At 36.9% G+C, this 23410-nt stretch overlaps 1 protein-coding gene across 14 annotated transcripts in view; it reads right to left on the bottom strand.

Moving 5' to 3' along the window:
• FER (FER tyrosine kinase) overlaps positions 1 to 23410 on the bottom strand; it is a 257864-nt gene that overhangs the window by 146195 nt on the left and 88259 nt on the right. For 13 of the 14 annotated variants that reach the window (XR_013486092.1, XR_013486093.1, XR_013486094.1 and 10 more), the window contains one exon: positions 5118 to 5210. Coding sequence is in view for 11 of the 14 variants with exons in the window: in XM_020968837.2 (XP_020824496.1) it covers positions 5118 to 5210 (93 nt within the window). In the remaining 3 variants the exon portion in view is untranslated. Of the gene's footprint in view, positions 1 to 2230; positions 2640 to 5117; positions 5211 to 23410 lie in introns of those variants that run through there. The other variant, XM_020968848.2, reaches the window with a different exon arrangement.

The raw sequence follows: 23410 nt of genomic DNA, 5'->3' as shown, positions 1-23410 counted from the left end.
CATTTTCACTTGAAAATGTATCTAAATTTTCTACCCCATTTTGATAGTTCAGTGCAAGTTTTTTTATAGACTGTGGCAATTTGCCTCACAAACTTTGTAAATTCTATCTACCCTTTTTGTTAATGTAGCAAAAGGCTTCTTGCAAAACATGCTCACCATTTTTATTTATTAAGCTCTTATTTATATATAGGCAAATGTGAGTAATCATCTTTCAGAATCTCGTGAAGATGATAAATGTCTTAAAAAAACCCTTCCAGAAAAATCTTCTTATAAAAATGTGTGCCCATCTTTTTTTTGTTGTTCCTCTACCTCTTTTTTTATCAATAACTGTAAGTTATTGATGATGCGCTTTGCATGGAAAATAACACAAAAAGAAAATTTTACAATTTTCTTTGAGTCTTGAGGGATAGATTAGTCCTAATTTAAACTAATTAATAAGTGGTAAAACCTTGATAGAAAATATTTATTAAGAGTATCTTACATAGCTTACTCAAGTGATATCTTAATAATGAATAAAATCATTAAAAATATAAGTCATCCGACTCTTTTTCCTATTCTGGCATAATGTCCCAGAGAATTTTTTCAATTAAATATATGTAGCAAGATCTATAAGGTTTATAAATCCTCATATTTTCTTTTGTTTCATAAGACGGGAATCTATCTTAAGGAAATATTACATAATAAGGGAATTCTGCAGTATTTTTCCACTGAATGGACATACAAAAAGCTTCAGCTTAAACTTTTCTTATATATTATCCTATTCTTCCTATTATTTCTTTCTTTTAAATCTGAAAATGATTTATCAGTGTTTAAGTCAAATGATTTCTAATACACGATCCTATTACACTACACTATTTTCAAAGAAATGACATGGGCACTGCTAAAATTATTCTAGGTTCTTCACTTCACTTGCTTTAAGTTTTCTCCAAAAATTGTACTTGACTTAAAGTTTGGCCTGAATACGTACGTGTGTGTGTGTGTGTGTGTGTGTGTGTGTGTGTGTGTGTGTGAGAGAGAGAGAGAGAGAGAGAGAGAGAGAGAGAGAGAGAGAGAGAGAGAGAGAGAGAGAGAGAGAGAGAGAGAGAGAGAAAGAGAAAAGGGGGGAGGGAAACACAGAGACAGAGGGAGAGAGAGATTGGGAGAGGGGGGAGGGAAAAAAGAGAGACTCCAGGTTGCTGTAGTAGTGAAAAAATTTTAAATTTATGCAACCAATTGTCAGAAAAGGGTCATCTTATTTTCAATAAAAAATTTTATCTTATAAGATCTTATATACATTTACTTACTTGGCTCTCAAATGATTTGGAATACCTTTTTGTATATTATTTTTAAGCAGAAAAAAAGTTTACAAATAATCCAAGCAACTTTATAAATGCTAATCTTTTAACATTTAACAAACTGGTATTAAAATGACAGACTTTTGGGGGAGGGGGTATTGTGGTAAGATGAATTGTCATGCCTAACACCACTAAAAATGCATACTTAAATCAAGGTTGCATGGCTTTAGTTAATAATACTAATAATTATAATAATGATAGTCATAACAAAGACAATTATGACAGCTAACATTGATACAGTGTTTTATGGTTTACAAAGCAAGCTCTACAGATAATCTCATTTGATCAGTCAGAAAACCTCTGACACCAGACTGAAGTTGTGTATTTATAGGTGCACAAGTAGAGCTTCTCTAGGTATACTTAATTCTTAAGAGAAATATTTTAGTTCATTAGTTGATTGTGTCATAAGCTTACAAGGAACACACATAGCCTCTATTATTTTACTTCAAGAGCTCACTAAATGTATCAGTGAATCGAAAACCTTTGGGCATTTAAATGATCTAAGAACAGAGAGTCTTTATCTGCTAGAGAGATATCACTTGTTAAAATTCTCAAATGTATAAGAACTCTTTTCTTTTTAAGAAAAATGTTTTATGCCTAATAGAGACTTTGAGGACTTAAAATAAAAATGAGAAACTTATTAAAGGGAAATGGATATTTTAGTAGTATGCATGATTTTTGAAGAATGCAATTCAATCAGATTAAGGTAAAGGCAATTCCTAAAAACTGAATTTTGCTTAAATGATTGTCAATGTATATGCTAAACATTACTTTAAAAAACATGGTTGAGGTGAAATGTTAGGAGATTAAAAAGTTATGTTTTTATAACATTAACTCACTGACACTTCAAATAAAAGGCATGATATATACTACGTAAGAATGTAACTCATTATATTATTAACATAATGAACACTTTGATTTTCCCTTTTGTCCTTCAATTCCTTCTCAGCTACCCTCCTCTGGACTTCTTCATCATGTCCCCAAGAACCTCATGATCCTGAAAGACTGAAATCAGATGTGGTACTCATACCTACTTAGCATCCTCTTCCCCTGGGACACTTCTGATTGGAAGATTGCGCCAAGAACTCCTCTCAAAACTTCTGTTTAAGGAGGGCCCCAGGTCAGCCATCCCTTCATATTTCCCACTGGCTGCACACTTGTAGATTTCTCCATGGTGCCATAGATGCCTGGTATCTTTTTCAGTTTCCTTTTCAATGTTGTGTTCCCCCATTAGATAGCAAGCTCCTTGAAGGCTGAGACTGTCTCTCTTTTTCATATTAGTATCCCCAGCATGTAGAACAGTGCCTGGCACACAGTAGGTACTTAATAAATGTTCACTAACTGCCCACTACTGTATACACTACTACCTAGTGGAGCAATGAGAAAAAGCTCACCCTTTCCACCACTTTCCTATTCTTGTATGGAATTCAAATTATTGACCTGGTTCTATCACATTAAGTCCTGAGTTAGTTCCAAAAGCCTATATTAACTTCAAAACATCTGTATTTACTTCAAAGAAATGTGACATACTAAAGTCTCAGGAAAAGGTACTGGGCATATGTAACCTCCAATAACCTCTGGCCATAAGAAAATTGCAAAAGTAGGAATTAGCTACATTTTTCCAAAGAGGAATTTTATTTTCTCCTACTCTTGTACACTTTTAAAGGCATTCCCTTAGAAGGTTGAAATAAAAGCTCAGATTCATATCTCTGGGTTTGAATTTATCAACAATGTTGACTATTTTAGGTTTAGGTGAGTAAATTAGGCATTGTAAGAAGGACTATTCACAAAGCAAAATAATGGGAATTTCTCCTATTGCCCTAGTATAAACTGCTACTAGCCCCTGACACCAGTTTTCAACCCATGAAGTGAAGTGGAAAGTGAGTTAATGTTACGAAAAAACATCAAGACTTTTTATTAGTTAATTTTCACATTAAAACACTGAGGGAGAGGGTTTTTTATATTTCACTATTTCTTCTTTTGCATTTTCATCATAACTTCTTTGAATCTCAAAGACTATTTATACTGTATCTTGAACAAAATAATTTTTCCTTTCCCAAAAAATCATTCATAAGTGTATTATTTATTTCATATTTACAAAAGATTCTCAAATTCTTGAATTGGCTTTCTGTACTCCTGGCTTTGGAAAATCAAATCACTGTAAAACTAAGTTACAAATGGACTCTTACTAGTTGCTTAGTCAAAAAGGGTCTATAGCTTCATAGTGAAACTGCTTTTCTGAAAAGCAAGAAAAAGGTATGAATTTTGGCAGACATTTCCTGAAGAATAATTTTTGCAAGAATGTCTGTGTGATACATGGAATAGAATGCTGGCCTTGAAGTAAAAATGGCCTAGGTTCAAATTTCTGACTCCTAGCTATGTGAACTTAGGCAAGCATCTACCTCTCAAAGCCTTAAGACAATTCCCTAGAACTGTAGTAACAAATGAGCTGTCATTTGCCTTGGGAAAGCAGCATTTCCACACTTCCAGGAAGAAATCATTGGGAGGACCCCTGTCCCATTCCCAGTAATTGTTTTTGTTTGAAAGTAACTGTTTTTCCCCCCAATGCCACACAAGATAGCTACCATTCAGTTCACCTCTACCTTTTAGTTCCCACAAAAACGATTCCTTTTATTAGAATACTACTAGCAATAAAAGCTAAAATATGTTGAAGAATTTTTTTCTTTTTTCCTTTTAACTAACAGCCATCTGAACCAATTATTTTACTAAATTAAACTAAATCAAAAAATATCTCATGTATATTTTACATTTCTTAAATTGTTCTCAAATAATTTGAAACAGTACTTTTAAAAATTATTTTGCAACAGGAAAAAAAATAAAAGTAAGCAATAGTACATAATTCAAGGTTTGGTAATCTTTTCAGTGGCATTTGGTCATCCTTTGATATGACAGGATTTATCTGATACATACAAGCAAAAAACTATTGCTCTATTGCTTCTCTGGGACAGATATCACTATATACATGGAGTGAATTCAGAAGGTAGTTGCACTATTAAATTAGTCTAGAAAGCTAGGAAGCAGTTTAATTTCTACTTTTTACAAATATGATCTTATTTCCCTAAAAAGCAAAATTTGTAATATATAATATGACCCCAATCACATACGTGCATACTAACATATACTTATAATGCCCTTTAATAGTTAGAAAATTACAGAAATACAACCTAAAGTGTTTTCAAAAGAATAGTAATTAATGTGTATTGTGTACTGTATGTATATTTGATCAACAACCCAAAAGAAACTATACTAAAGCTTCATTGTGGATGGTTGAAATGAGTGATTGGTTTCTTAGAATTAGAAAATAAACAAAAAATAGTTTAAAAACATATGATATGGGATAAGAACATTCTCTAATTCCCTCAGTCAATGAACTATTGCAAATAGGGCAAATTGTTTTGGACACCTTTCTGCTAGCTATATTTATATGATAAATTTATATGTCAATAAAGTTTCATGTACTTTTGCAACTGAAATAACATTAAAAACTGCTAATACATAGGTAGATGAATACTTTGTCAAGTAATAATTCCCACTGCAAAGTGATTTAACATGTAACAAAATTGATCCTACTATTGGTCAAATTAGGCCCTTATGCACCTTTCAAAGCAAAGAGTCCCTCTTTAGGTATAGTTTACAAATTACATATTTTCAATCAAATCCTCCCCTGATGACTCACTGAGGCATAACAAAATGAAAAATCATATCTTACTTCTAGAATAAAAGGAAGATTTACAAAAGCACAAAATAATTAATCCTACTTACTGATGAAGAGCCCAACATAGATTTGGGAGATCGAATCATTCCAGCAATGGAGTGACGAAGTGACTCAAATTTAGATAACTTCTCCTTCCTCTCCTAATTTGGAGGAAGAAAAAAAGTTGTCAGTACAGATAAATCTTGATAAGAATATTGTTATAAGATCCTTAAATTCTAAGTTAGGAAAAGAAAAGCCCATGACGATGGACATTAAATTCCCCAAGTACTCAAAACCAAGATTTTTCCAAACTAATTTTCACTTTGGGGATTGAAATTTTTAACTGAAGTAATTAATTTGAGGTTCTGGGGTTAGTGGAAGGGAGACCTTAGGGTTGTATGGAATACCCTTAGGATAATGGAAGCAATGAGTAGAAGTTATGAAAAGAAAGAAAGAAAAAGGAAAGGAAGACTAGTAATGGAACATAAAAGTAACAGGACTTGTCCCATGTTTAAATGTCCCTAGTCCAGCAGATGTTTGCAAGGATGACAAAAATAAAGTAAACTGATATTACGTAAAGCCAAACAACTGCAAAGATGGGTCCTCTTTTTCAATTCTTTATTCTGACAATATTTTAAGAGAAATGAAGAAACTATTTCAAAAGAAATGGAAAACTATGGAAAATGGAAAGGCTATGTCTCATAAAAGAATCTAAGAGTACAGTGCTTTCTTTCTAACTTTTCAAGAATAATTTGTGTAATGTTGGTACTAATTGTCTTTTATAAGTAAGTGTGACAGAATACTCTTATGAATCCATCAGAACCCAGAGCTCTGTTCTTCGGCAATTCCTATACAGCTGGCTCTACTTCTTTTTCTGAAAATGGACTATAAAAAAGCACTATGTAGTCTTCTGTTAGTTTAGGCGTTTTATAATTTGAAGACTTTCTGAAGGAGGGACAGTAGGGGAATTTTGGTAATGTAAAAAAAAATAAAGTTTTATTTTAAAAGAAATTGCACAATCCCACATATCTTATTTTCCATTATTATGCTCTCTAGAAATCAAATCACCTGAGGTATTAGTGATATCCTAAATGGATAGTGTGATCTTTCTGTTGTTGAGTGAATTTCAAAGTTTTCTATTTATCTTAGTGTTAAGAATATTCCATAAGTAAGGAAAGGAAATAAATTATACTGAAAATGGTAATCAAAATATTAAAAATAATCCAAGTTCAAAGACCCCAGGTTAATAACCTCTGATTTAGAAAAAGTATGTTATTATAAATAGAGTACTGGTGTTAGACCAAATTTCAAATCTCACCTCTTACTAGCTGGTGATGCTAAAAAAAGTTACTTAATGACTATGTGCCTCACTCAACTTCCAAGAGCTACCAGGGGTTAAAAGAGAAGTGTCTACATTGGTGGAAGGGATTCTCAATGGGAAAAAAAAATCATATAACCTCTATTTGCATAAATTTCAAGATGCCAAAAAATACACATATTTTAAGATGATGGGATTGTTAAAGGCTGTTAAGGGGTCCCTTGAACTTGTCTTTTTGAGTTGCCAATGTTCCAGAAACACTGGACCCATAAGATGCAGGAGGCCTTGAATGTGTCGAGGACGAAGTCCCTACCACCACTCGGAGCTGACATAATTTGTTGTTGGCACCCCAAGCTGGATTCTTTGTGTGTCCTTGGGAGGCAAGACAGGTGCCAACCAGTCTGTGGCAGGCTGGAAAAATGCTTGTGCAGGTGGGGTCCTCCTCCGATAAGGAAGATTCTCCTATCTTCGTGGTCATAGTCATCATCTTTTTCCAAAGGAAAAGAATACATCCTTTGCCACCACCTTTCTCCTCCTCTTCAGGAGGGTTTTTGTCCTTTCTCCTACCTTTGCTGCACTTTTCCCTTCCCATGCCACGCCCCTCCCTGTTTTTTCCTCCTCCTGCTATACTGTCACAAATTTGCAAACTTCTGTAAGGACTCTGAACTGTTTGGATTCCACATGCATGTTCATTTTTCCTGTGATAAACCTAGTTTTCACATAAGTCTCATGATGTGATTGCCTACTGACAAGATTTTAGCACTGGAACAGATTTTCAGAGATCATTTAGATCCAATTCCCTCTTACATATGAAGAATATTTGTAAGTAAAATGTTTATCTGTGTGTATCAGTGTATGTATGTGTAGCTCAAAGCAAACTACCCAAGATGGTGAAGTAGAAGAAAACCTCAGACCATGTCGTAAATGGAAATCTAAGACGAAACCAAAGTGGGTCATTTTTCCAGCACAGGGTAACAAATTCAAGCCAAAGGCAAATGACCAGGACAAGAAGTGTGTAACGCGTGGATTAAGATCCCAGAAGCACTGTGAAGCAGAACAGTGCTGACTGCAAGGGGCAGATTGAACAATTAGCCCTCAGGCATAGAGACCTCAGTGCTGCCACTAACCCAAGAGATCAGAATCACAAAACCAGATCACTAGAGGAAAGAAAGAACATGCCACACTCCCTCTAATTCAAGGGAGAATATCTCTGAGCTAGACTTCAGGGACTGCCATAGGGCTACAACTGTAACCCACCGGCATATCAAATACGACCAAAAAGGGAAGGCAAAGGGGAAAGATGGAAGCAGAAGGGAAGGAAATAAGCATTTAAATAATGCCTACTATGTACCTGGCACTATGCTAAGCACTTTACAATTATTATCTCATTTGATCCTCACAATCCTGCAAGGTAGGTATAGTTATTACCCTCATTTGACAGTGAGGAAACTGAGGCAGAAAGAGGTTAAGTGACTTGCCCATGGTGATACTGCTAGTAGGTGTCTGAAGCAACATTTGAACTCAGTTATTCCTGACTCCAGACCCAGTACTCTATCCACTATACCACCTATCTTCTTTAAATATAATTAATTCTCATCATTCGCAATAGTTATGTTCTATAAAGTCACCATAAATGCTGAATTAGTGAATACTCAACCATTGCTCCTAAGGGAAATACAGGATTAGAGTCCTACAAGCCTCTAGTCACAACATTTTCATCAACCAGTAACACAAAAATTTGTTTCATGTGTGTTTCTGTTTAAAGACACCTTTCTGTCAGTAGTTAATATTTGTGGCTGTTATTGTTCTTGAAGCAACATGGAGAAATTCTAAATGCTGTAAGTTCACTTACCTTGGCAGGATACTTTCCAGTGACCTCAACATAGATGCTGAGGCTGATGCACACATTGCAAGAGCTAGCTCAGTGTTTGGGAAGCTCTGAAGGAAAGTGTGGGAAAGAAGAGGTATTAGGCTGCCTACCAGATTTAAGACCTACAGAGCCATTGGGCTGACCTCATTGTTGTATGCCTGTGAAACCTGGACAGTATACTAGGAACATGCTAGGACTGCTTCCATCTGAATTATCTTAGGAAGGGGCAGCTAGGTGGTGCAGTGGATAGAGCACCAGCCCTGGAGTCAGGAGGACCTGAGTTCAAATCCGTCCTCAGACACTTAACACTTACTAGCCGTGTGACCCTGGGCAAGTCACTTAACCTTGTTGCCTAGCCAAAAAAAAAAAAAAAGAAAATATCTGTGAATCTGTCTTAGGAAGATTCTGAAAATCATCTGGTAAGATAAGGTACCAGATACTGAGGTCTTTTCTCAAGCTGAACTGCCAACAATTCAAACTCTACTGCAGACAGCGCAATTCCATTCCAATGGGCTGGCCATGTTGTTTGAATGCAAAACATATGTTAGCCTCAAAGACTATTTTATGGAGAACTCACACAAGGTAACATCGCATGGAAGTCAGAAGAAACAGTACAAGGACATTCTCAAGATCTCTCTGAAGAACTCTGGAATCAATTGTGAGACATGGGAGACACTGGCACAGGACCACCCAGCATGGCATGCCTGCATCAAAGAAAGCACTATGCTCTATGAGCAAAGCAGAATTCCATTAGCTCAAAAGAAATGTAGGATGCACAAATTTAGGGATATCTCCTCTCCAAATGTTCATATGGACTATTTGCATCTGACCTGTGGTCGAGCCTTCCAACCTCTTACTGGTCTGATCAGCCACTTAGATACACTGTACCTTGACCCTGACATAGTGATGTCATTTTGGTCCTATTCAAGCATGGAGGAAAACAACCAACTCCACTGTCCTGTTATTGTACTATCTTTACTCTTTAACTCAGTAATACACAGTCCAGAGTTAATGAAAAAGTAGGTTTTTCACACTGGTGAAACTGGCTTGTTTTATAAGGACATTGGCAAATAAATCTATATAATGCAAATAGCCTCTAAAACCTCTGGCTTCAAATCATTCCAAGATCACACCACCTTGCTATTGTGCCCCAATGCCATGGGGCACATGTTACTGTGTAACTCTCAGTTACTTAGTAGCCATGTTTTCAGTTGCTCCACAGACTCCTGCTGTGCAGACCCTGCCTCACTGGAAGTTTAACAAGTTTCCATGCCACACAGCTCGTAAGCCAGCCAGTACTAGTGTCTGCTAGTTTAACACAGGGTTTGACATTGTCCTGACACTGGGTAATGGGACTATAAATTTCTTTGGCTTTCAGCCTCACAACAATTCTGTCCACTCTGCTTTTTTAATAGTAATCATCTCATGCATCTGACAATCTAGCCATTTTTCCATCTATCCCGTAGCTTCCTCATATACTATAGAAGTTACTTTAGCACTTTCCAAAGCAGAGTCATATACACATCAGTGAATTTCTTCTTCCTTTTTCTGGATGTATCCCATTGTTGAGTCATTAACACCAAACTCATCACCAACAGCCCCATAACTCATGCCGGAACAAAACTTATCCAATACACATAATTTCTCCTTAAGGCATATGATAGCCTTCTTGCACTTAGAAAAACTAGACAGCATTTCAACACTATACTTAGGGGACATTTTAAACTGGGAAATTATCAACATAAAGCTCCAAAATACCAAATACTCAGCACTAAATAAACAGCAAAAAGGACACGTGTTTGGAACATGAGAGCTGAAACAATTAGGCAGAGCATCACCTTATTTGACCTCAGCAAGAACTGTGCCTGTCCATGGATAACCACAAAAGCACAGCAAATACTAATTTTCAGGTTACAAATAAATTTGAGCAAGTTCACAAATATGGAATGCACAAATAATGAGAATCAACTATATTATATAAGGTCAAAAGAATCCAGCTAGAAGTGTTCAGAGCCTTGACCAGCTGTATGATGGAACCATCTTGAACTGGCTTGTGAGAGTCAATTGTTAAATTTTCAGTGTGAGCATTTACACTTTGAAAATCTGTAAACTCTACAAATCAGGTTATGATTTATTGTTTTATTCACTGTCTAGACTTAATAAAGTGAGGTGGAAAATGTTAACAGTGGAGATTAAATTAAGTGTGTCCTGAATTTTCAGAGAGCCCACTATTTAACAATTACCAGCATACCCTGGCTTAGTCCTAATTCAGAAAGTAAGACTATTAGAATAGGTAAATTTAAAAAAGAGAGAGAGAGAGAGCGCTATCATGATGCCAGGGATCCCCAAGAAAAACACAGTACTCAAAACCCAGAGAAAGCAGTAGCAAGACCCCAAATAATACTGGTTAAAGTCAACAAGACCACATTCTCTCCAAAAGTTCGCACAGACTTATGTCTCAATTTGTCCCAGTCTCAATTTGGTTAGAAAAAGAAGCCAACAAAGAAAACACATCAACAATAAGTACCAGGGACCCTCAAAACACAAACCCAGAAGGGAACTCCAAATCATTTACAAGCAAAGTATGAAAGAAAAACACAGCTTGGCCACAAAGTCAATTATAGTTTCAGGAATAAATGAAGCAAGTTTTAAAAGTTATAGATTAAATAAGAGCTCTAAAGGAAACAGGTGGAAAAGAAATGAGAGTTCAAAAGGAATAACTTGGAAGAATTAACAGGTTAGAATAAGAGGTACAAAACCATACCCAATTAATAGACATTTTGTTCATTAAAATGGACCCCCAAAAAGAAAACAAAATTAAAATAAATTAAAATAAAGTCAAAATAATGGGGGAAAAACTGAAAAAGTAAATCAATTGAAGTGAGAAACAAGTCAAGGACGGAAAAAAATCTAATGCATGTGTATAACGTATATCAAATTGCTTGCTGTCTTGGGGGGGAGAAAAATTTGAAACAAAATCTTTCAAAAAATGAATGCTAAAAATTTATCTTTGCGTATAATTGAAAAAATATATACTACTAAATTTTTTAAAAGGTAACCTCAAAAAAAAAAAAGGAAAAAAAATCTAAGAACTGTTGGATTACATGAACACTGAAAACAAATCAAAAGAACCTGGATACCATATTTCAAGAAATCATGAATGAAAACTGCTCCAGACCTATTAGGACCAGAGGAAAAGGTGAAAATAGGAAAAATGCACTGGTCACTTCCTGAAAAGAAAAAAAAAACAATATGAAAACTCTTAGGAACATGATAGTCAAAATTAACAGCTTCCAGTTTAAAAAAAACAAAAAACAAAAACAAAAACCTGCAAGCATCCAGAATTCAACTACCAAGGAGATATAGTCAGAATCACAAAAATACTTAACTTGAAATTGATATTCCAAAAGGTAAAAGATACAGGCTTGCAACCAAGAATAATTTACTCAGTACAACTGAATATAATCCTACAATGGGAAAAGTAGATCTGTAATGAAATAGAGGTCTTCCCCGCATTCCTGATTAAAAAAAAGAAGAGCTATGTAGAAATTTTGAAATGCAAACATAGGAGGAAAGGGAGACATAAAGGTAAATGAGACAAATGGGAAAGGAGTATGTAAGGATGAAGCTATTACATTCTATTAGAAGGAAAAGGAACAAGTGTCCTCTGAAAATCTTAATGCTATTAAGGGTCTGTTAGAGGATTAAATAAGACAGATGACTTGGGAGTGATCTTATTATGCTTTCCTGAATATACAATAAAGAAAAAGGAGCAAAAAGAATGCCCTAGTGAAGAATGGAGTAGAAAGGTGACTTACCATATCCCATATTCAGGAAGCGCAAAAAGATTACGTAACCAAGTAGGAAGGAATATGGGGAATACAACTCACTTGATTCATTTTCATCTGAAGTAATTACAAGAGTGTAGAACACATACATACACACACACACATAAACACAAAGAATTTGGTATAGAAATACATTAAACTCAACAGGAAAACAAAAAAGAATGAGAGAGGTGGAATAAAATGAACAAAGCAATTAGAAGAAAAACAAACTCAGACCTCTAAGGAAGGATTGTAAAAGGCCTTGGGTGGGGCTAAAATGAACGAAAAGAGAGGTAAGTTTGATTGGAGATAGAGTGAAGAGAAGAGAAGCAGGTGAGTGGACCCAAACAGAATCACACATCACTAGTGCTGAGCATGGTGCTTCTCTAATCATTCTCTTCTTTGTGAAGTGGGGGACAAAGGGAAAGGAGAGGAAAGAGTCTAAGAGACTAGGATGAAGGGCAAATCCACAATTAATGATTATAACAGTTAAAGAGAATAGAATAAATCGGCTCATAAAACAGATAATAATGGATTATACAGACTCAAACAATATGCTTACATGGAAGATGCCTAAAACAGAAAGATTAATGTGGAAGTAAAAATAAGGTAGAGCTGGAGCAAAATCCCTATGATCCTTACTCCTTTCAGCCTCATGGAATCCCTCCCTTTCTTCAAGACTTAACTCACGTACCATATAATTAGAAACTGACATCTGCCTGATCATAGGCTCCTATTATTCCATCTCCTCCTATACTTCTCCCCTAATAAACCAGCCCTTTGCCCTCATTGATACCTCCATTCGCTCCATCTCTCAATATTTTCTCAGGCTGTTTGCCGTCCTCTAACTTCACTTTCCTCCCTATCCAATCCAAATGAAGAGTTGGCCATTTCAACTCTATACCATCCTCTGCTCTTGAATCCCTTGCACCCTTGTCATACTGCTATTCTTCACTTGGCAAACCTTAGTGTTAGATTGCTCTCACCATGTCCTTCCTCTGTTTTGGAGGATGTTTCAGGTGTGCTATCTCAATCCATTAAAATTTATGTCACCCAAACTCCAATGGATATCACTGCAGCAAGGCAGTGCTTTTTATTTTTCTCTAACTGCCCTATCTCACTGCCCCCTAGAAACCAGTTCAAACCTTCTGTTCCCTCTTTAAATCTCTCACATCCTCCTTTCCCCTCTATCTCAGCTGAGTGCTGTGCCTCTTCTTTTACTGAGAAAATTGAGGGCATCCAACGAGCTCTTTTTTTTCCCATTTTCATCTTAAAATCCCTTGATATCATGTCCTACTCTCTCCTCCTTTCTCCAGTCCCTGGAGGGCCCTCCTCCTTACCAAGGTCAAACCTTTAACATGTATATTTGATGCCATTTCATCCTATATTCTATAGAAAACTGCATCCTCAATCATCATGTTTCTCCCTCAAATATTCAGCCTCTATCTTTAAACTTGTTCTTTCCTGATTGCCTTAAAACATACACAAGTATGTTGAAATTGTATCTTCTTATGGTCTCCCTTGACCACCCTACAACGGTGGTCAGTACAGTATAGTAGACACAGGACAGTAAGTAGATATTGTAGCCAGCATAAGGTAACAATAAATAGGAAATAAGAATTGAGTGTCATCCCTTAAAAACTGTTCATAACAACTCTATCTCAAATTAATGAAGATATAATCTTTAGAAAAAGTTCAAGAATATATTTGCTTGATCATTCATTAATGGCATTACTTTCACTATTTCTATCTCTAGGTTGTATTTTGTTTTCTAATACAGTCAGTATGAAGTCATGGATGAGATCACAGATGCACTGGGGAAAAAATAATGAAAAAAAAGGAGTTGAAAAACTTAGAGATGGTAGATGACTTAGCACAAGTCCACATTTCAAATTTTATTAGAGAACTGAAAAGAACCAAAGGTAATGTATTACAAAATGATGAGCTTGACAATCTTGGAAAATCATGGATAGCTTTGCACACAATAATGAAGAGTGAAATGAGTAGAACCAAGAGCACATTGTAAATAGTAACAGCAATATTGTTTTAAGTAAAACTTTGAGTGACTAAGTCATTTTGACTATTATAAATTGCCAAATTAACTACAAGGGACCTATAAAGAACTGATAAATAGAAGTATATATAGAATAATTTTACATATATATGTAAAATACATACACACATACTTGTGTCTAATGGCAGCCATCTCTAGAGTGGGGGAGGGAGAGAAAAAATAAAAGGGAAAAAAGAAAAGTTATATGATAACTTTATTACATATTTTAAAAGTTGTACACAACAGATTTGCTATTTCATGTGCAATCATCTTTTCTTTCTATTCTATTTCATTTTATGGAAATGCTTGTTTTATTTCTTAAGTTCAGAATAAAATTAATAAAAAAATTTTAAAACATATCAGGTATAATTCTGTATCTCTGATTCTTGGCTTTCATAAGAGTTAAAGATTAAAAGGCTAACATTTATAAAAAGAATGAACAAATCACAAACTTAACAACCACAAAAAAAAGGTCAGTCCATTAAAGCACATGAAAAATACAGTGCCAAAATGTATGTTATAATATGATTATTACATATTTACATATTAGGAATTAATTCACTAATATTTTCAGTTCCTAATAAATTCTCTCTACTTTTAGAAACAGAAAAATAAGGAGGTAACATTAATAGACCCCACAGTAAGTCAATCTCACAGTACCAGCACCAATTCAATTGTCTTGACATAGGAAAAAATGCTTTGGCAATATAACAAAATCGATTCCTTCCCTTCTGAAATTCTTTTATTCTTTCTTTTTCCACTTCCTATGTGCTCAGATAGGAACTTCCTCAGGCTGTGAGGATACTGGCAAAAACTGCTGGAGCTTACATCTTCTTTCCCCCTGTCCTGAGGGCTATGGCTGGGGCAGGATTTCTCACAAGTAGTCACTTTGGAGGAGTGAAGCCACAGCTCTTACGAGAGGGGGTGGGGGGGTGGTCACCCCCAGCATTCTCTCCTGCAACCCCTCATCCTTACCTCACCCCCCTCTCATCATTGCTCATCCCCCCATTACTCCCCATCCCCCATTATCTCCCATCACCTCCCACCCCCTCCACTCCTCCATCTCCCTGTTACCACCCCACTCCACTATCACTCCATCTGTGGTGGTCAAGGCCTTCATAGCCTCCTGCAAGGCACAGCCTCGACACAAGATGGAGTCGTGTTTCAAGGGCCACTCACACCTCACACACTTGGAGCTGCCATCTGTCCTACTGTCCTTCCTGGGCTCTGCCATCCCATGGGGCCAAGCGGGGCCTGCAGATGAGGCCTCCCCAGGAGACCCCAGCCAGCCTCAGTGGCTCCCCCATCTCACTTGATCCTCACCATACCCCGGGGACGACAGCTGCTACTAATATCCTCATTGTACAGATGAGGAAACTGAGGCAAAAAGAGGTTAAGTGATTTGCCCAGGGTCACACAGCCAGTAAATATCTGAGGGCAGATTTGAATTCAGTTCTCCTGACTCACCCTCCTGAGTTCATTTGGCCTCAGACACTTACTAGTTGTGTGACTCTTGTTTGCCTCAGCTTCCTCATCTATAAAATGAGCTGGAGAAGGAAATGGTAAACCACTCCGGTATCTTTGTCAAGAAAATCCCAAATGGTGTCATGAAGAATCAGACATGACTAAAACAAACTCCTAACTCCAGGGTGATACTCTCTCCACGGCACCACTTGGTTGTCCAAACTAGTATAGTAGCCATGCAAACGGAGAAAGAATTTAGTACACATGTGAGAAATCGTGCAGAGATAGAAGAGACACGAGGTGGCAATCAATTAGAGGGAAAAGTTGAGGGTGAATATTAGCTTACTGAAGATGTACCTGACTGGAAAGATGAAAAGGGACAGTTAGGAGATAAATATAATGAGTCCACTTTGAACACACTGAGTTTGTACCTACAGGACATCCCATCACAACCCTGTCTCACTGGATATTACTCTCCCATATGCACTCCACACTATCATTTTCTTCCTAACACATGACATTCTACCTTTCATCTCTCTACTACTGTAATGTACTCCTTGCAAAATGCAGTCCTTTTTTTTTTAAGCTGGCTTGAAGCTTATTTATTTATTATTAATTAATTTGTTTTTGAGGAAATCAGCATTAAGTGACTTCTCCAGGGTCACACAGCTAGCAAGTAAATCAGGGAGGATTTTGAACTCAGGTCCTCCTGACTCCAGGGCTGGACTTCTATCTACTGTGCCACCTAACTACCCCAAAATGCTGTTCTTTCAATTGCTGTACCCTTTCAAACTACCTTGTATAGCATTTAATTACTTTGTAGTTATTTATTCTGTACGTGTGTGTGCATGCATTTCTTTTTCTTCTCATTACAATGAAAGCTCCTTGTAGTTAGGAACTACCTTAATCTTTTCATTTGTATTCCCAGCACTTAGCAAAGTACGTACATGTAGTAGGTACTTAGTAAATACTTGCTGAAAAAAGTGCCCAGGGGGGCAGGTAGGTGGCACAGTGGATAGAGCACCTGCCGTGAAGTCAGGAGGACCTGAGTTCAAATCCGGCCTCAGAGCAAACACTTAATACTTACCTAAAGTTGTGTGACCCTGGGCAAGTCACTTAACCCCACCTGCCGAAAGAAAGAAAGAAAGAAAGAAAGAAAGAAAGAAAGAAAGAAGGAAGGAAGGAAGGAAGGAAGGAAGGAAGGAAGGAAGGAAGGAAGAAGGAAGGAAGGAAGGAAGGAAGGAAGGAAGGAAGGAAAGAAAAAAGAAAGAAAGAAAGAAAGAAAGAAAGAAAGAAAGAAAGAAAGAAAGAAAGAAAGAAAGAAAGAAAGAAAGAAAGAAAGAAAGAAATGCCCAGGTCAAAGTACTGAGGACACCCAAAGTTAAGCACTGGGACATGATGATGAACCAGCAAAAAAGACTGAGAGATAACCAAATATGTACTGAAATAACGAAACTGATAACGAAAAGAGGAAGGAGAGTATTTAAGAGTGAGTGGCGTCATGTGCTCCAGAGAGGTCAAGAAGAATAAGAACTTGGAATTCAGAAATCTTTGGAAGCTACACTATTTTCTAAGTGACACTGTCAGAGACAGGCTGCATAAGGTTGAAAAGTAAGAGAAAAGTAGATGGAGGCAATTATTAGGTGGAGGCAAATCCCCCCTTAGGCAATTGGCTGGGAAAAGAAGAGTATAATTTTTAAATTTCTCCTACCTAGGCTAGACAGGCCCAATTCATTCAAACAATTCTCATGTGACACAGCCTCAGAGCTATTTCTTATCCCTGGTTTCCCTCTTTTATATGTGCCTCGATTTATCAATGTCCTTCCAGATGAGTTCTGAGACAGGAATAAAAGAATAGACTATCATCCTTTTATTCCTGGAAGCTATGACTCTCTTGATGAAACTTAAGAGTGTATCATATAGCAATGTTGACTTACATTGATCTTGCTGTCCATTTAAACCTTCAGACCTTGATCTAGCCTTAAAAATCATTAATTTGCATTTCTCCAAATTAAAACTCTTCTTCAACTTTTATGACCTTATATTTATAAGATCTTTTTCATTTATCCTCATCATTCTTTATTATAAAGAAAAGTTTAGTATTAACCACCAACTTGGAGATTTTGCTATACCCTTTCCTTCTCTTAGTCATTTACCTCATTTATCACTTAAAAAAATAAATATAACTGACTCTAGCATCAGTCCTTGAGGAATCGCTGTTTACCATGCTCTCTCCAAAGAAGTAACCATCTATACTTAATATTTATGTAGGGAGGATGAAGATTCCTCTGGCCAAAATACAGGCCTAAAGTGCTCAGGCTTTGCTCAGACATGCATAAGGCTGTGCAGTAGAGAAAGTGCTGTAATCAGGAAGACCTGAGTTCAAATCTCATCTCGGCCGCTATACTAGTTTGTGGTCCTGGGCAAGTCACTAAACTTATGTCTAAATCAGTTTCTTCACTTGTCAAATGAAGATAATAATAGCAAGTAATTCCCAGAATTGTTGTACTTAGATAAAATAAGTTATCTGTAAAGTACTTGGCAATTCTCGAAGTGCTATGTGAATGATAACTATCATTATTGTTATTATATCCCAACTTTGACTCAAATAAATGGAGGCTGAGAAGAGTAACAATTATTATGTGCTGGAACAAGCCAAAAGAGCAGTTTTCAGGAGCTTTGTAGAAGAGATTGTTGCTCAGCTTCCTTCTATATCTTGTGTGAATGTGGACTTACTTTTGTTTCACAATTGTGAGAGTTTTAATGGGTCAGGAAATAAACTTTTAGGTAGGGGTCTGACTAAATGACATCTGAGGTCCCTTGTACCCCCTGAGATTCTGTTACCTTACAATATCTGCAATGGAATTTTATTGTGCTATAAGAAATGACAAATGAGTACTTTAGAGACACACTGAAAGCTTGTGAGATTGTCAAAATACCTGGTTGGAGTGTTATCTGTAACAGAAGCCTTCGATTGTTATCTTGGATGTAGGGTTTGAAAAGTAAAGGCCTAATGGTAGTCTACTGGGATTCTTCCTGGTATTTATTAGATGGGAGTGGTGTGGTCTGTCTTCCATTATAAAGGAAAATCTCTGGCCATTATACCTTCAAAGACTAAAGGAGATGGCCTCACTGGCCCTGAAATATAAACAAAGAAGACAGCAGCAGGGAGAATCCAAAAGAGTTATGCTGAGAGCAGCAGAGCAGTAGAGACTACAGGGCAATACCACAAGAGTGCAAGAAAGTAGATGTCTCTGACCCAGTGAAAAGCAGGCCTAGGGGCAGCTAGGTAGCGCACTGGATAGAGCACCAGTCCTGGAGTCAGGAGGACCTGAGTTCAAATCCGGTCTCAGACAAGATATTTGACACTTACTAGCTGTGCAACCCTGGGCAAGTCACTTAACCCCAACGTTTAAAAAAAAAAAAGCAAGCCTAATGAGAACAGCATGATCATAAAAACAAAAAACATCAGGTGTCCAACAGCATCAAAGGTATATTTCATTTTCTTTCTCTATGTGAGTTAGGCTAGTTTTTTTCTTTAAAAAGTACTGAAACCATCCTTGAGACTTGACTGGCTCAGGACACTAAAGGTTTAACTGTTTACATCACTTCCTGGTTACGTAAATACAAAACAACTATAAGGATGTCTCTCTGACACTTGTCAGATCACAATGGGCAAACTCAGGAAAGAAACTTTGCTTAGCTGAATAATCAACTCCAGAAGTCTTCACTGCCTATCTTTGTTGGCATTGTTGTGATTTCAGTGAAGTGGGGGCAGTAAGCACAGTTGTAGGCTTTGGAGCAGTGACCAGTAGAGACCAGACACAGGTCTCACCAGTTCAGGTCAAAGGAAAAGACTTTGGCAGCAGCATTGTCAGAAGAATGGGCAGTGGCAGAAAGCAGGTTCACTATGACCCACTGCATACAGTACTCTAGAAGTGATTAGCCTCTCTACATTGCTGACAGTGATCACGTACAACTGCTCCCTCAAGGAGGGCTTGGAGGATGAAAGAGTAGAATTATTGGGAGGGAGTTTGCTTTCTGTCAACAAAGGGGAAGTGAAAGTGTCTACCTGGCCCCAACAAAAGAAGTGGAGCAGTCCCTCTGAGGCATCTCACAGGGTTAACAATCTTTATCCTCATCCCCAAGAAGGAGGCCCTGGAAGGCCAGGGAACATGAAGTAAGTAGGTGGTGATACAAAACGATTCTCCTTGACCCACGATGAAGATCAGTAACCATGCAGGAAGTGTCATCATCTTTGGTGCTAGTTAGGCTCCTGCATATGGTCACCTCTTTACATTGACAGACACACTGAAAATTGCACGAATTTAGCATCATCACATGGACATGATTATTTAGACCTAGAACTTAACCATTACAAAGTAGAGGGGCATAGTGAGAGGAAGAGGCTGAGGTTTCTGGTCCTGGTTTTCCCAAATTACCACTCCTTAAGGGAGCAGCTACATTGTTTGTTTTGGTTTTCCTATAGGTTTTTTTTTAAGCTTTTCTTTCCCATCTTTCATGCTGTTTAAATCAGACTACTTGAATACTTGATTTATACTTGCATACTACTTGAATTGACCAGTATTAGCCCTAAAGTCATTACAATGGTGGAAGGTCCTCCAGACAACCTTAAAGACTTTTACCACTAAGAAGTAGAATGTAACAGAAGTAATATTTTAACACCCTTCCCCCATATAAGTTAGGATATTTTTTTCCTTAAAAGGGATTAAAACCATCCTTGAAACTTGATTGTCTCAAGATACTAAAGGCTTACACTACCGACACTGTCTCCTGGTCACCTGAGAACAAAACAGCCACAAGGAGCTCCAGGCTCTTTCTTTAGTGCTAGGCAGATGCCAATGAAGAACTTATATAACAAAGCTTCACTCAGTTCAATCGACATCAGGTGTCCTCAATGCATAACCTTATTGACCATTCTTTTACTGTGCTTTGTGACAGTTCTCTGACATAAGGGAGTCAGTCCCTCCTGGGAGGACATAAGATTCCCCTATTGACCTCTGTTTTCTAATAGGGTTCACTGTGACACATTCCCACAGCATAGATATTACTTGTCAATAGGTTAAGGACTTAACAGGAAATCCAGTTAATGTTCAAGGGAGACAAGAGACAAGGGAAAATAGCCCCTTGATGATGCCAAGAATAATATATAATAACAATGGGGATCAGTTCAAGGCTCATTTAATGGCAACTGATGGGGGAGGGGAGGAAGGGGATTGAAAAGAGGAAAAGAAAAAGTAGAAGAATATTCTATATACAACTCAGACATACACTGAGTAAAACTCTGATAAAGGCGGTTGCATTGGGGAGCACAAAGGTCAACTGAGCTGAGAACGCTTGCTCCCACTGGAGCAGAATCTGCTCTCACAGGAGGGAAGATGTGCTCTAACATGCCCTCCTGAGAGTGAGATACTTAAATCCCGATTTTGATGACTACCTGGAGCTGGCTGTTTTGGACATCAAGATTCAGGACAAAGAGGAAATTCTGATTAGCAGGAGAGGACTGGATGAAGAGCCAGCAAAGGAGACTGAGGACCAGCTAGACAAGTCTAAGAACCAGGACAGAACAGTGAAACAAAAACCTGGATAGAAGAGGGTATGAATGAGAAGTACAAAAGGATGCAGGAGATTGAGGACTGAGAAAAGGCTAATTAGATTTGGCAATTAAGAGATCACTGGTAACTTTGAAGACAGCAATTCACTTTGTTAAGGTAGAATGTGGTCACAATCATGACAGTGCTAGAAGTCTCCAAAGTTAAAATTCTCCTTTAATATATATATATATATACACACACACACATACACACACACACATAATAAATATCGAATATACTGCTAAATTCATGAAACAAATGAAATAATCCCTGTATATATAATGCCCTGCAATATTTTTCTTCAAATGTATATAAGTATTTTTAAAAATCTGAATAGCTGTTAAAAGGATTTACTTTGAAAAATCCCCTCTCCCTCAAAAACACAACTATAATATGACTTATACACAAGCCATATCTTACTTATTCTTTAAACATTTTAAATCAATGCAAAGTTTACAAATTATGTGCATAATACCAACAAAGGAATTATGGTTCTCTCAAAAATCAGAGTTAGAGCAACAAAATAGAAAATATATCTCTTACAATCCACTCACAATGCCAATAAAACTGACAATCTAAATGAAAAGGATGAATATTTACAGAAAGATAAAATGTCCATATTAACAGAACAGGAGATAGAGAACTTAAATAACCTAATTTAGAAAAATAAATTGGACAAACCATAAATGAATCCACAAAGAAAAAATACCCCAGGGACTATATGTATTAACAGAATTCTACCAAGCATTATTAGTTCCAATATCACACAGTTTTTAAAAAATAGAAACAAAAAGAGTTCTATCAAATTCCTTCTATGATACAAATAAGATATTTACAAATAACCAAGGAGAGTAAAAATATAAAAAGAAAACTGTAGGCCAGTATCCCTAATGAATATCGATCCAAAAATTTTAAATAAAACATGCCAGGAAACTACAGCAACATATCACAAGGATGATACACTATGACCACATTGCATTTATATAGCAATGCACAGCTTGTTCAATATTAAGATAACTATAACTGGCTATATTAATAAAAAGAACAACAAAAATAATATGTCAACAGATATAGGAAAAGCTTTTGACAAATTCAATAATCATTCCTGTTAAGAGAAAGAGAGGAAGAGAGAGAAAAAACAGAGATAAATGAATCTTTCCTTAATATAAGTAATATCTACCAAAAACCAAAAGAAAGTAACTAGAGCTTTTCCAATAGTTAAAGCGTAAAGTAAAGATTTCTGTCATCATCATTCCTATTCAATATAGTACTAGAAAAGGGATGACAAGATAGCAGAGTAGTAAGAAAGCAGCATAACAAGTTTTACCCGCCACTCCTCCCAAAGAGATCTACGAAGTATACCAGACTGAATCCTACTAGGGAAATACAAGAAAAAGTCACAGTGAGTCATTTTTCCATCCAAGTTTGGCATAGGGAGACAGAAAGACTGGCAGACAATACGGATAATATCTAGTGCACAGCACTCTCAGCAAAGAACACCCTAGTGCCCCGGGAAAGGCTGTGAATTAGGGGAAGAAGGGGTCCCAGACCTATACCAGGCCACTCCTAGACCCACACTACCCCACATTACAGCAAGGACACATGCATGCTAGCAGCTTTTACGATGATAATTTTGATACCCCTACTCAAATTCATCAACATTTATTCGGTTTATTGTTATCTGATGGGTATTAGTGACTGTATTAGTAAATTAAGCAGAATAAAGTTTAAGGTAATTATGTTACTTGATGCTATTAGGATATGAGTTATGAATGACTGATTAATCTACCATGTAATTATATTAATTCTATTTCACTTATCAGCTAGATTCACACTCTTAGAAATGTAATAAGAATGTAAATGTTCACTATCCCTCCACCGCCACTCTGTAATGGGTTGTAATAAGGCCCATTTGCTGGTGCAATACCCCTTCACCCCTATGAATCGCTATTGTCTACTCCCTAGTGATCTTTGCTTCAAACCTACAACTTCCTTGAACTCTAGGATACTGGTGGTCAAACATTAGGGTTTTATTTCTTGTGGAAGGCCTTGAGATGTTGAAAGGGTCTTACGACCTTTGGAAAGCCCCTAGAGTTGATGCTCTGTGGAAGGTCTGTTGACAAAGTGGTTATGATTGATGGACATTTCTCTTAGCCAATCAATGTACTGCAGTACCTTATTCTATTTATAGTAATCCCTCAAATTGTAGAAATC

This window comes from Phascolarctos cinereus, unplaced genomic scaffold (assembly GCF_003287225.1).
Source record: "Phascolarctos cinereus isolate Bilbo 61053 unplaced genomic scaffold, phaCin_HiC Scaffold_4;HRSCAF=312, whole genome shotgun sequence".
In the NCBI taxonomy this organism is placed as follows: Eukaryota; Metazoa; Chordata; class Mammalia; order Diprotodontia; family Phascolarctidae; genus Phascolarctos; species Phascolarctos cinereus.
The sequence above is the reverse complement of the archived record's forward strand: the minus strand, read 5'-3'. Positions and strand labels throughout refer to the sequence as shown.